This window comes from Myripristis murdjan, chromosome 20 (assembly GCF_902150065.1).
Source record: "Myripristis murdjan chromosome 20, fMyrMur1.1, whole genome shotgun sequence".
NCBI lineage: Eukaryota > Metazoa > Chordata > Actinopteri > Holocentriformes > Holocentridae > Myripristis > Myripristis murdjan.
This window is the reverse complement of record NC_043999.1, coordinates 29552370-29566931: the sequence shown is the minus strand read 5'-3', so window position 1 is coordinate 29566931 and position 14562 is coordinate 29552370. Positions and strand designations below refer to the sequence as shown.

General features: G+C 42.6%; 1 protein-coding gene and 1 non-coding gene across 3 annotated transcripts in view; one reads left to right on the top strand and one right to left on the bottom strand.

Annotated features, from left to right (window-relative positions):
• The window catches only part of prkdc (protein kinase, DNA-activated, catalytic subunit), a 422427-nt gene that overhangs the window by 159098 nt on the left and 248767 nt on the right, over nucleotides 1–14562 (top strand). For both annotated transcript variants that reach the window (XM_030079770.1, XM_030079769.1), the window contains exon 30: nucleotides 9275–9408. In XM_030079770.1, coding sequence (XP_029935630.1) covers nucleotides 9275–9408 — 134 coding nt within the window. The remainder of the gene's footprint in view (nucleotides 1–9274; nucleotides 9409–14562) is intronic.
• On the bottom strand, nucleotides 7780–7850 carry trnag-gcc (transfer RNA glycine (anticodon GCC)). The gene has a single exon. It is a non-coding gene; the product is annotated as a tRNA-Gly (tRNA).

Sequence of the window (14562 nt, the reverse complement as noted above, 5' to 3'; positions counted from 1 at the left end):
GACTGTCCATTCTGAGTGAACTGAGGGATATGCAACCGTGTTACTACAAGTAACAGTGTTGCAAATCAGTGCTAATGTTCAAGCTTTTTGCCAGGAATAGATGCTAGCTATGCTAGCTGCTATCCTAGCTGGTTGAGGACAAACTTACTAATATAAATAAAAAATGAAAACTTTAAAATGTATTTGTTTTTTTCTGAGAATATGAAAAGGGGGTTGCATTGTTTAGAGTGACACACTTAATCAAGGCTGAAAAGATTGGAAAAATATGAAAAATAAAAGAGAGGACTTACCTTTGGTCTACCCATGGTGTTAGCAAATGCCTTGATGATGTCATTTCTGCAGAGTCATCTGGCTCACTGTTTTTGTTCTTGTTCTGCAGGCTAAATAGGTTTCGGTAACAGGGTTGCGCGCATGTTGTGGGACACAATTTAAGTGCATAATTATTACTGTTTAAAATAAGTTTATGATTCACTAAATTGTTTTAATAATTTCAAGAGACACATATCAACAAAATCTTGCCAAAAAAAAGTAGATTTAAACATTTTTTAACCATTATATTTCATATGTTACCTGGTCACCATGAAGGTGGGACAAGAGAAGAATGCCATATAGGGGGTGCTAGAGACCTATTTGGTATTTTGAATAATATTTTGAAACCACTTTTCTATAACTATATATACATTTTGTCTCAGGAAAAGTATAATTTACAAAACAAGAGCATGTTGTAGTATTTTGTGCAAGGATTATTTAAATTTTCATGGGTGGGACAAAAAATGTCCTCCAATTCTGGAATGTCGCGGTTCCATTCTTGAAACTATCTTTATTTAAGCTTTTTGCCAGGTTCCTAAGATGGCCCCCGCCACCTTAGCCTAAATATTGAATTCTCACAATAAAATAATATGGGTATGTTATACATTTTCTGAAAGCTTACAAACAGGTGAGTATTGAAGTACTTGTGTTTTATGTCTCTGAGGTTCCAAGATGCCACGGGACTAAAAGAAAGAACATAATTTATGCGTAAATTGTGAAAAAATGCATGCTTTTGATGGTTTGAGGAGCTGCAGTGACCTCCATATATGTCACAAACATTCACAATTGGGTTTAAATGAGAGCTTAGAGGGTCCCCTTTAAAATGATACCAAACACACTATTATTGAACAATACCTAACCATGAGTGTAAACTAGGTAATGCGCCTGCGTTTAATATGCAGTTTTCCTTAGGGGGTGGTTCACTTCATGAGCTGATAACCAAGATTTAGCTACTCACCTGGAAAGGCTATCATACAAAAATATAATCTACAGACATGTGTCTATTTAAAAAATATAACTAGCCTTCGTCCCTTTGAGTGGTACCGATCTGTTCTGGTCCATGGACTATTTAACACAAAGAAGATTCCAGTAAATTTCCACATGCCAACATGGACGCATTGATAGTGAAGCTCCAACGTTTCAAAAATAGATCAAACTGTGAAAAACAAATGGAGATGCGATGGGAAGCGATTGCACGGCAGAAAAGGGGCCATTATTAAAGCGTGGTGCAGCGCATTGCGGGGGAACATGAGCTGGCCTGAAAAAAAAAAAAAAAAAAAAAAAAAATTTCGTCAAAAATATTTTTTTTTGCTTTAGCCTAATCCCTGTATTGAACTAGATATTTCCATTAATAGTGCAATTGGTGAAATAGTGTTCAGTTATGTTTGGACTTCTCTTTGCAGGGTCGGTGGCGTGCGTTTCTGCGCAGACGTATGCATAATGTCGGTTGTGCCACTGCCTGAGGCAAGGATATTGCTCCAACATCTCCTGTCATCATAATTCGGATGCCAGTACAACTGGAGAGAACTCGCACATTTATGTCCCGTCACAGACATAATCTGCCGTGCCTCTAGGCCAGCATTGGACAGTTTTTGCACTGTGGTGCTTCTCAGGCAGTGATTAGTGTAGATGGTCTCAGTGCCGGCTACTTTGCAAATGCGAGGCAGCATGCCCACGAGGAAATTTACCCCCATAAGCTCTCTGGTATACCTAACATAAGTAGAAAGAGAGAGAGAGAAAAAAAAAAGTATTGTGGTGAGATGCTGCACTGGAATATGCCCGCCTCTAATAATGATAATAATAAAAGTATACTGTTAACTAACCATACATCAGCGCTGTCACACTGTGTCTACTTTGGGTGGAGATAAAAGGCAGGTGGATCAGGAGGCCTCAGGGAGAGGTATTTCTCCAGGGAGGCCACCGGACACAGTGGGTTACCCGGCTGCTGATATATGAATCCCCGCAGGCTTTCTTTGTTTTTTTCGGCAGCATCTTTGTGATTTTTTTTGTGCATTCATTGAAAGACAAGGTGACATATTTTAGGTCATTGTCGTCGTGGTAAATGCTGAAGGAGTCGGGCTTTAATTTGCGGTTGCCCTCGTTCGCCCTGCGTCCCACATGAAGCTGCACGTCAAACCACACTTTACCCCAAGGTGTGTCTGAACTTCGTGCCTGAAAATGCTTAATTTTCTGAAAGTCTGCCTCGGTTATGGCTTGATGGTGGGACAATTTGTCACGTCCTTCTCGGCGGAGTTTCTTTATTACACCGACGAAAACATTGTTGCTGGTGGTGAATTCAGCATCCTTTAACAGAAACCAGGATCGACTGATTGGTGGATCATTGATGTGATGGTTAAGCCCCGCACGTAGCCCGACATAGCTGCTGAAACCATAGGCTTCACCTTTCCCGTTTTTTTTACAGTGGCATAAAGCTGACGGAGAATCCGATTAAGCTCTGCTTTTGTTATTGATTTAAAGTTAACAGTCTCTTTCTTCTCCTCACACCAGCTCTGAAAGCAATGAACAAACCACATAGTTTGTTTCACCGTTGCCTCTTCATTTCTTGACTTCTCCAAACATTCAGTGTCTCTGTCATTAATGTCAGCATGTCTCCTGTCTTCTTTTTCTTTCTTGTCCATCTTGTCCATCTCCTCCAACCACTCATCCAGGCATCAGGCCACCCAGCAAATCAAAATTCACCACAAAGTCTGACATTTTATTTACAAAAGTCTTGACACAAATGTAACCTACCGAGTAAGTTGAGCGCAGAGCAATTGGTTGCTAGGCAACACTATTTACATTGACGCAGGGATATTTTGTGCTGTGGTCTACCAGTGGCTTACACTGATTTTACAACGGCATGGAACGCGGCTCAGCCAATCACATTTAAGGATGGGAAGCACCCGTTTTATAATAACAATTTTGCCTTTAAATTACACCCCCAGAACCGTGTTTATGCAACACTGTCATGTAATGAGTAGAATGGTGGCTCTGTCATTGCCACTATGCGCCCCGAAAGCCTGTTCCTCCACTATGTAAGTTTGATGGAGGGGGTCGTGGGCAGGGAGTAAAGCTTTTTCGGCACTACATCACCAGCACTGGCAGCTAGCTTGCTGGCTCAATACAGACATCATAGCAGAGCCCAAGAAACCCAAATAAAACTTTCATGTAGGAACAGTGTTTCCTCCAGGATTTTTTGAAACTGGGGGAGGGCTTCAGCTTCAGTGAAGCCCTCCCCATGTCAGTGCACTGCTGTAGCCTGGAAATTTACTTTGCCATTTGGACGCATATGGTGCTGTTACAGTTGTTGCAATTTTTTTCTTGGTGGTGCAAGTGCAGGTGAAATGACTGGAAGAGGTTACGTGGAGAGGATTTACTCCTCTCCATGTAATTTTCCCCAGACATATATTCATATTCCACACAAAAACAGCATTTCATTCAAATTATGTCAGGTACCTTTTTCTTGCCCTTTTCTCTCCCTCTGCGGGCGCCCAGCAGCTGGATAGATAGATAGACAGCAGTAGAATCAAACAGGCGGGTGATGACTCTGGTGTTCATTTTTCAAAATAAAGTTAATTGCAGTGTAGTGTAACGTTTCATGATATTTAAATTATCATTTCAAATTCTGATTATAGTAAGTATATGTGCGCAAATATAGGCTATATATATGTGTATATATATCCATACATACAATATGCTTTAAATTGTTTTAACATCTGAAAAAAAAAAAAAAAAATCAGCATTCTGAAGGCGTGGCAGCTTTTATTTTGCTGTGGCGGTGCTCTATGATTAATTACATGTAGCAGAAACCCTGAGGAAGCAATGAAGAGAAATAAAAGAGTGACTTAGCAAGAGGTAAGACTGGAGGTAAAGTTGGACTGGCTTTTAGTCGCTGGCGAGAACTTCATGCAGGTGGTGAGCTCAGCATGATGCTGAGCTCACCTCCCTGCTGTTGAACTGGTAGGTAATATCAACTGGCTTGCTGTATCTGGTGTTGTGGAAATTACTTTATATTTGGCTCTTTAGTGAGTTGACAACTTTGCTAAGTTTTTGATCATATAGATCAAAAACAACTTTGACAACTTTGAAAACACAGTCAAACATTGAGAAGCATGCCATGCTAAGCCTAGAATGCTACTGTTCTGAGCTGCTCAATGTCTGGCTGTGTTTGCTATGTTTTGTTCATAAACCAAATTGGCCCATTTCTACAGAGGAATTTAGCTGTCCTTTGTCTGTTAGCACCCCCCACCAGGTGTTAGAAGCATGTTGTCTCTGGTTCAGGCTACCTGGGCTAAACATGATAATGTTACTGTTGTGAGTTGTGTTTGTGATGATTATGCAAAGTTGGACTGCTGCACTGAAATATTAATGTCTGAGCATGTATTTTCACTTCAAAATATGTTTTCAAGACAAAAACGTGTTATGACACCACCAGTTTTTGTTTGTAGTTAGCATATACATTACACCAGACAAGACAGTCACTGAAACCTGGGATTCCAGGTTTTTTTTTCCAGGCTCTAGTTTTACCCTCACATTGCTGTTATAGACTAAGGGTCTGTCTTACGCCAGACTCCCTAAACCCGCTATTTGCGGATATAGGATTTAGGAAGAGGCGTTCCCCCGTAAAAGTTGCTATCTTGTGCACCTCCCGCTATCCGCAAAACACCTCCGCTACTCGCTATATTATGCATAGGCGTGTTTTGGGCGTTACGCCAGTTAAACCAATCAGTGTGCCAGGTGCCATTGCCTTTAAGGGCAGGATGCGCTATCCTAAATCCTAAATCCTAAACCCGCGATGGAGAGAGGGAGGTAGATTTTCTCAGGGCTTCTACTGAGGCTAAAGCAAGTTGGCTTTATATACATACAATACTCACAAAAAGTTAGGGATATTCAGCTTTCGGGTGAAATTTCAGGATGAACCTAAAATGCATTATAACCTTTACAGGTGAACTTAATGTGACCTTCTGTAAACTTTTGAATGCACATGTCCAACTGTTCAATGTCTCAGTACTTTTTGCACAAGTTGCTGTTCTCTAACAAGGAGCTTAACGGCAAAATTCACATCAGGTGTTTGATCCTCCAGCTCATCGAAGTCGTATCATTAGGGAACGGCTGCTGGAGACTGGGGTACCTCAAATGGAGTGGCCTGCACTTTCTCAGACCTGAATTCCATAGAAAACCTATGGGATCAGCTGAGTCACCGTGTAAAGGCTCGGAGCTCTGTACCCCAGAACCTCAATGTCCTGAGGGCCGCCCTTCAAGAAGAGTGGGATGCCATGCCTCAGCAGACAATAAGTCGACTTGTGAACAGCATGAGACGTCGTTGTCAAGCTGTAATTGATGCTCAAGGGCACATGACAAGTTATTGACACTGACATTTTTTGTTGTGGTATATCCACCACTGTTGTTGGCTTTTGTTTCAAGAAATTGTTTGAGATGAGGAAATCACCAGTGTATGCTTCTACTTAAATGCCCTACTTTCATGATATAATATCACTGTAGCATGAACTTTTTACATTTTCCATAACTTTCACCCGAAAGCCAAATATCCCTAACTTTTTGTGAGTAGTGTATATATATATATATGTGACCCTCCAGTCGGCCCGGGCTTAAGCCCCGGATGTCCCCAATGTCTGGCACCGCCCCTGATTAACGGCAGTCAAAGAGATAAAAGAAGATAATGGCGGTCGGCAGACCATACGATAAAGGAATGAGCTAATATTTACTCTTCATTCTGAAGAGATTAGAATTATCAGAAATACCATGTACAGTATTTGCGGTGTTTGCAAGGGAAGTTAGCAAACGTATATATTATTATTATATATTATATTATAGGTGAGTTAATTCGGGAGGTGGAGCCACATGTGTCCAAGTGGACGTGTCACAAGGTTGTACTGATTGAGTAAAATCCCAGGGTCACACCACACACGTCACACACAATAAACATGACTTGACACACAAGAGGCAGAGGTGGAACCATGTGTAAACTAATTTATTGACAAGGTAGATTGGGCAAATAAAATATTAAAAATAAAAATATAGCACAGCTGCTGGCTTATGATAAAACAATAAAACGTGCTGGCGTAAGTGTCCAATTAAAACAGTCTTTCCTCTAAACAGTCTATATGAGTAATATACTCAGTCCATCCCGGCGGTGTCCCGGTATCAGTCCGACCATGTGCGTGGCGAGGCTCCGTCGGGGCGCGCATTGAAGCCGCCTGGGCGCGCTCTCATAACAGCCCAAACTTTAGGGATAGCGGATAGCAGGTGGTCAGGACCACCCGCTATCCGCTATCCCTAAAGTGTGTGCGCAAGATAGCAACTTTAGGGATAGCACATGAAACACGCCCACGGACACACCTCCAGGCGCAAATAACGGAGTCGGCATAACAGATAGCGGGTAGCATGGGCGCAAGATACCGTTTAGGGATAGCGGAAGTTCCTAAATCCGCAATTTGCGGGTAGCGGGTAGTGGTAGCGGGTAGCGGGTGGCACAAGATAGGGCCCTAAATGTCATGCTTTGTATAGCTGTAGCTATAAACATACTGACTTGGCCCTTTTTTGCATTTCCTCTCCAAGTGTAGACAGTACTACGATAAGAAGTGCAAGAGCTGGACTGTTTACAGCTTGAAAGAGACAAAGGACTACAGCTACATTCCAGACCTATACAAGGCTAATGTGGCTGGTAGTTTGTTGACAGGCAGATGTTGGTACTGTTGGTATTTCTGCTTGACGCACCTCCGCCAGTGCCTAAGCACCAGCTGCTGTGTCTTCAGCTGGGAGACGTCCCTGGGCTGGTGGTTTGCCCCTTGCTCACCAGGAAGTCACCTGGGACTCTGCATGACAGGGGCGTCGTCCTCCCCGAGCCAGGCTCGCACCTGGCCGCATACCTGGTGGTACATAGTGTTGGCGGGTTGATGTTGGAACCTGCAGGGCACTTCTGTCAGTCCCATTTCAGCCAGTGCCTGAGTACCAGCTGCACCAGCTTTAGTCACCAGAACATCTCAGGATGGTGGGGCAGCGGCCAGGGATGTCTCCCTGCCGCTCCCTGCAGCTGGATTTCAATGGTCAGGTTGGTCACTTGGCTTCTCGATTCGCCCAACTCCCATCATTTCTTCTCAGCCAGAACCAGAAACTTCCCTTTTCTGCTTCTTCTGAGATGTCCTTTACGACCCTCTTGACCTTAGCTGCCGTGAGGCCAATGTCTCTCAGGAAGCGGATGTTTGAGAGGCTCACAAAGCCTCGGCAGCGGACTTCAACTGGGTAAGTTGTTGCTCTGCAGCCTTTTTCTTGGCATTCTGCCACTAGGTCAGCATACCGTGACGTCTTCCTCACATATGCCTCCTGGGTGCCCTGCTCCCATGGCACAGTCAGCTCGACTAACAGGACACGCTTCTCCATTAGATAGATAGATAGATAGATAGGTATACTTTATTGATCCCAAACTGGGAAATTCCCAAAAGCCTGTGTTGCATTGGCCGAGAAACGAACCCGGGCCTCCCGCGTGGCAGACGAGAATTCTACCACTGAACCACCAATGCTGGAACAAATTGTTGACCACAGGACGATGTCGGATCTCAGTGTGGTGTTGGTGATGTCAGTGGGGAAGCGTAGCTGCTTGTCGATGTCTGCCCTCATTGACCAGCCTGTGCCTGGGGTCAGGACTGATGTTCTGTCCTGAGGTGGGCAGTTCTGGTTGGCATGTCCTGCTGTAACAAAAATGGACAAACTGCCTCTGATTGGATGTCGGTTTCTTGTTTGCCAGGAGCTGTAATGAAAGAATGCAACCATATAAGATTTTATTGTTAAATATTGTGTAAACAAGTCAACCTGCCTATATTTTTAGTTTTTTCTTTTGAAATACTTTTGCATATTATGACCAAGTTTTAAATGCAACTATTATTATTGTCTAGTTGGACTTGGGTGACAGGAATGTAAATGTATGAATAAAAACATGACTCTAGATGTCTCCTTGGCTAAATATAACTTACGTGTTCATTTTTGATTTCATGTTATGATGTTACTTATGAAAGATGTGATGTAGGCTGGTACCAAGAACCATCTACCCCAACCTGTTCCTTCTTAGGCTAGCATGCAAATAGATAAACTCATTTCATGGCAAAAGTTTGTTAGGCTTTGTCAATCTCATGCCAAGTAAGACTTTAAACATTGCAACCTTGTAATCCTATGGCAGTGGGCTTGTTATAAATTATACTGTCCAATTATGTGCAATGTAGTCTATATCATGTCACCAACATTTTATTCCAACTCCAGGTTACATCACATTCAGAGACTTGGCGAACAAGATGGGCTGCAAATGCGAACAGTATTTCAGCAGTACTAAAAATTTGTCTCAATTTTTTGTTTTTTGTTTTGTTACATTACTTTCCATCTCCAACATAACAATAAATAAAAATATGCATTATCATATATGTGTAAAATCCTGTAAAACTCTACCTTGTGCATTGACATGTTATTTGGCTTCTGGCGTCTTCTTCGTGGGTCCTCCAGCTTGTAAACTAAATGCACATGTTCCGGAGTTTACGACAGTGGTGTAACAGGGAATTGCACTCAGGAACTTTAGGGGCGCAGTTACACAAAATAAAAAAATCTTACATTGTGGGGCTTTTTAAACCTCCCTTATTTCTGCTCTCAATCTGTGACTTATCTTTGGCACTTAGGCCTTCAGGTCCAACATCTGCGGACTTTGCTAGCAGCCAAGTGTGACTTGGACTGGGATCATGGACTGGATTAATATCTGCCTGCAAGTGTAGTTTTACGTTTGTATTTTCAGCGAGGACTGCTACTTTCTTTTTTTTTTAAGTGAGATATAACATCCTTACTATCTGTTTTCACTCAAGAGAAGAAGAAAGAGGAACGTGGTGGTGTTCATTGCTACCATTTTAGGACACGTTCAGTACAGTGCATTTCCTAATGTTCTCTCTTTTCCCTCTTTATCTTCAAGGGGCTTCCCCCCCGAGGAAAAACTGTGCCTGTCACATGTGGTTTTGTGGCTTCTGGAGCAATGTGGCCGACCACAGGCTGAATGCCGCCACAAATGCATGGAGCTCTTCTATGAGTTTATTCCCCTCCTCCCAGGTGAGTCATGTTTGCTTTTTTCTTTTTTTTTTAACAATATGCAAATTACATTTTTCAAATACAACAAAAAAGGAACAGCTCACACACAGTATAAAATCAGGCTAATTTTTACACACAGTGTCCACAAACTGTTAACACTATTTCCCTGCCCCTCACACTCATGATGTGATTTTCAGGGAGACCAAGTGGGTGGCACATAGTATCGAAATCTATAGGTATACTGAAAGTAATATCCAGTTAATCCACGATACTAGACCAATAACTTTACAGCTGCACACATGACCTAAAACAGTTAATGTAAATGGCAACCTCACACTTGGATCAAAGGAGACACATTTGCATCCATTTTGTTTTTAAGAACAGGTGTTATATACATACAGTGTACAATATTGAACTGAGTGGATCTGGTGCGGTTACAAATGGATATTTTTGTAGCATTATTCAAAATGTGCTGCCAATCAAGGTCATCGATAGTGATGCCTAAATCCTTTTCCCCAAGCTTGTTAAGGAGATTGGAAAGTCAAGGGGGAAGAGGAGAATAGGGCTTTGTAGAATGTACCAATAGTTAGGTCCATAAGTATTTGTATAGTGACACAATATTCATATTTTTGCCCTTGTACACCACCACAGTGGATTTGAAATGGAGTTGTCAAGGCATGATTGAAGTGCAGACTTTCAGCTTTAAGTGGCTGTGCAAAAATATGGCATTAACCTTTTAGGAATTACAACCAGTTTTATGCAATGTCACCCCATTTTCAGAGGTTTTTGCCAGTTTTTATTAATTTAACCAGTTTTTTCTAGTAACTGAGTTTCTTGAAGAAATGCAATATCACATTTTAAATATTTAATGATTAAACATTATAGCTCTTTTATAGGCTCATTTACTCCTTCACCATTCCAGCTAATCAAACATACATCAGCCTTGCCCACATTAAGTCTTTTTTCTACATTAAATCAGTATGGGCAAAATAAAAATTACATAAGTATCAAAGTAACAAAGTACACAGCTTCACGGATAACATCTATAATGAGAAAAAAGAGCAAAAATCTAGGGGTGTCTCTTCCCATTACCCTGTCCCACTTCCCAAACATAAAACAGTCTAGCACCAAGCCTATACTTGTTCCTCTCTCTGAAGCAAGCTGCAGACTAAACCTTATTTTCAAAAAACCTAAGGGATTGCAACCTCTTAATACTTCTAAGCAAAAAGGCTCTCAGTGACTTATAATATATTAAAAGCTTATTACAGACAAAGCAAAAAGAATAAATGATAATGAAAGTAATAGTAGTAATAATAATAATAATAAAAGCAACTGTGCAATGCAGCCGAAATAAGTTAGACAGATGCTCAGTATTTATACATTATACATCTACAAAGACAGTTAAAGTCTGGACTGAGGAAGCCACCTTAACCCTGCAAGACTGCTTTGATGTCACAGACTGGGGGTTTTGCAGAGGGGACGGACCTGGACGAACACACATGTACAGTACTGGACTACATCAGCTTTTGTACTGAGAATGTGACGGAGACAAGAACTGTTTCCCAACCAGAAACCGTGGCTAAATGGCACAGTGAAGATCCAAGGATCTACAAAGTTACAGGGAAGCACAGAAGAATCTGCGGAGGGGAATTAAGAAGGCCAAGTGGTGTTACCAGCCAGTGCATAGAGGCCCACTTCAATAGCAACAACTCCAGAGGCATGTGGCAGGGGATTAAGACACTGACTGGCTACAATAACAACACCACAACCATAATCTCATCAGACAGCACCCTCCCGAACACACTGAACCACTTTTTTGCTCGTTTTGACCGTTACAGCAAGAACCCAGACACCCTTCCTGCTCCACCAGCGAACAATGACCTGCTACAGCTGCAGCCACATCAGGTCAGAGCCACCCTGCGCAGAGTCAACGCGAGGAAAGCACCTGGCCCAGACAGCATCCCTGTGTACTCAAGGCCTGTGCGGACCAGCTAGCAAAGTTATTCACCTCCATCTTCAACCTCTTGCTCCAACAGTCCATGGTTCCTACCTGCTTTAAATCAGCCAACATCATTCCTATACCAAAGAGGAACACAGTGAACTGCCTGAATGACTGTCGCCCAGTTGCTCTCACCCCCATCATCACCAAATGTTTTGAGAGACTTATCCTCCCCTCTATTAAGTCTGCCATCCCTGCTTACCTTGACCAACATCATTTTGCATACAGAGCAAACAGGTCGACAGAGGATGCTGTCAAAACGGCGCTCCACACAGTCCTCACTCACCTGGACCAGAGTAACACCTATGTGAGGACAGGGGCAGATCTAGACAAATATTCATGGGGTGACAAGAGGGTGGCATGGGGACTTTAAGGGGTGTCACAAATATATATGCTGATTTAATACCATCACATACATCAATATTTGCTTGGAAAACCCCCAAATAAGGATATTTTAACTCAAAAACATTCCATTATTGTGGTACATGAATAAAGCACTGAATAGAAAACCAAAAGGTGGCATTAGAAATATATATTTTTTTAATTTATTTATTTATTCATTATTATTATTATTTTTTATTTATTTCCAAATCTTCAGACATTTTTCCCTGCTGCAGGGACGGCTAGCAGCAGCTGGGGTGAAATCGGTCTGTTACCAACAATGACCTTTTATTAGGTCATGTATAGCATGCTCACTGACTGTATATAAGATGAGCATGCAGGACAAACTTCTATTCAACACTGGCCAGCCTTCACCTAAATGTTACGTTTGCTAACTTCCCTTGCAAACACCGCAAATACTGTACATGGTATTTCTGATAATTCTAATCTCTTCAGAATGTAAATATTAGATAATATTATGTAAATATTAAATATATTAGTAAATATTAGCTCATTCCTTTATCGTATGGTCTGCCGACCGCCATTATCTTCTTTTATCTCTTTGACTGCCGTTAATCAGGGGCGGTGCCAGACATTGTGGACATCCGGGGCTTAAGCCCGAGCCGACTGGAGGGTCACATATATATATATATATATACACTACTCACAAAAAGTTAGGGATATTTGGCTTTCGGGTGAAATTTATGGAAAATGTAAAAAGTTCACGCTACAGTGATATTATATCATGAAAGTAGGGCATTTAAGTAGAAGCATGCACTGGTGATTTCCTCATCTCAAACAATTTATTGAAACAAAAGCCAACAACAGTGGTGGGTATACCACAACAAAAAATGTCAATGTCTCAATAACTTGTCATGTGCCCTTGAGCATCAATTACAGCTTGACAACGATGTCTCATGCTGTTCACAAGTCGACTTATTGTCTGCTGAGGCATGGCATCCCACTCTTCTTGAAGGCCGGCCCTCAGGTCATTGAGGTTCTGGGGTACAGAGTTACGAGCCTCTACACGGTGACTCAGCTGATCCCATAGGTTTTCTATGGGATTTGGTTCTGGAGAAAGTGCAGGCCACTCCATCTGAGGTACCCCAGACTCCAGCAGTCGTTCCCTAATGATGCAACCTCAATGAGCTGGAGCATTGTCGTCCAGGAAGATGAAATTAGGCCTGTGTTGTTCATGCAGGGGCACAATGACTGGATTAATGATGTTATTCAGGTAGTATGGGCTTGTCACTGTACCATTCACAAAGTGTAGGGCAGTTCTGTACTGACCAGACACACCTGCCCACACTGTAACACCACCACCACCAAAGGCTTGTCTGGTGACAACAGTGGCTGATGCATAGCGCTCTCCTTGACGTCTCCAACATCGTTGGCGGCCATCATTTCTGCTCAACATGAATCGGCTTTCATCAGAGACCAGCACTGAGGCCCACTGGTCCCTCGTCCAGCATAAATGCTCCCTGGCCCATGCAAGACGATGACACCTGTGCCTGGTGGTGTGGTCAGGTACCCTTGCAGGTCGTCTAGCCCGCAGACCATGCTGATGTAAACGGTTTCAAATGGTCTGACGTGACACTTGGGTGCCTCTCACCTCCCTTAAACATGCCTGGAGTTGAGTGGCATTCATCCACACACTCGGATTCTATTTATGGATTTCTCCTCAGCTTTTAACACCGTAAACACTGACACACTGCTGCACTGCCTCCTGAACCTACAGATCCACCCAACTTTGATCTTATGGATCAAAGACTTTTTAACGGCAAGACCACAGCAAGTGCTTTTAAACGGTGTTAAATCCAGTAAACTGGTTTTAAACACAGGGCTCCCACAAGGTTGTGTTCTATCACCCATTCTGTTCTCTGCATACACGAATGACATCACCTGCAGCAGGGAGGGAATGAGTCTTTTTAAATATGCTGATGACATGGCCCTGGTAGCCCACATGGACAGTATGGTGGCTCCCATCCAGTACCAACTTACAGTCAACGACCTGGTCGCAACTTTTAGTGAGAAATCACTGGAACTTAACATCCAAAAGACCAAGGAACTGTGCTGCTGTGTGAGCAAGGACAGGCCAGCAATTACCCCTCAGCTTTTTAAACCTCTGACTGTCCAGGGAGAAGAGGTTGAACAAGTGGACTGTTTTAAGTATCTGGGTACACAGATGGATACCCGCCTGTCATTTCAAACACACTCCGACACCATCTACAGCAAAGCCCTCCAGCGTCTCCATCTTCTCCGGAAGCTGAGGCACTTCAACATCAGCAAAAAGACTCTAACAATGGTTTACCGGTCACTCATAGAATCCATTCTCACCTTCAATATCACATCTTGGTACAGCTTCCTCACCAGCAAACAGAAAATAAAACTCTCACGCATCACTAACCAAGCCAGCAAAATAATTGGATCACTACAAAGCCCACTGTCCCATCTGTATGAGCGCTCTGTGTTGAGGAAAGCCACCCTGATCACAGAGGAAAGCTCCCATCCGCTCCATCACTCATTCACCCTCCTCCCATCAGGCAGAAGATACATAGTTCCACGGGCCAGGAAAACGATCTACAAAAAATCATTCATTCCATCTGCAGTCACAGCCCTCAACAGCTCAAAGGCTTAACTTGGAGCCGGTCCTTTCCCTTCTCCCTGCTTTTAAGAAATAGTGTGCTTGTGTGTTTGTGTGTGTCTTTTATTTATGAATACTGTGTGTGTGTGTGTGTGTGTGTGTGTGTGTGTGTGTGTGTGTGTGTGTGAGTGTATGTGTGTGTGTGTGTGTG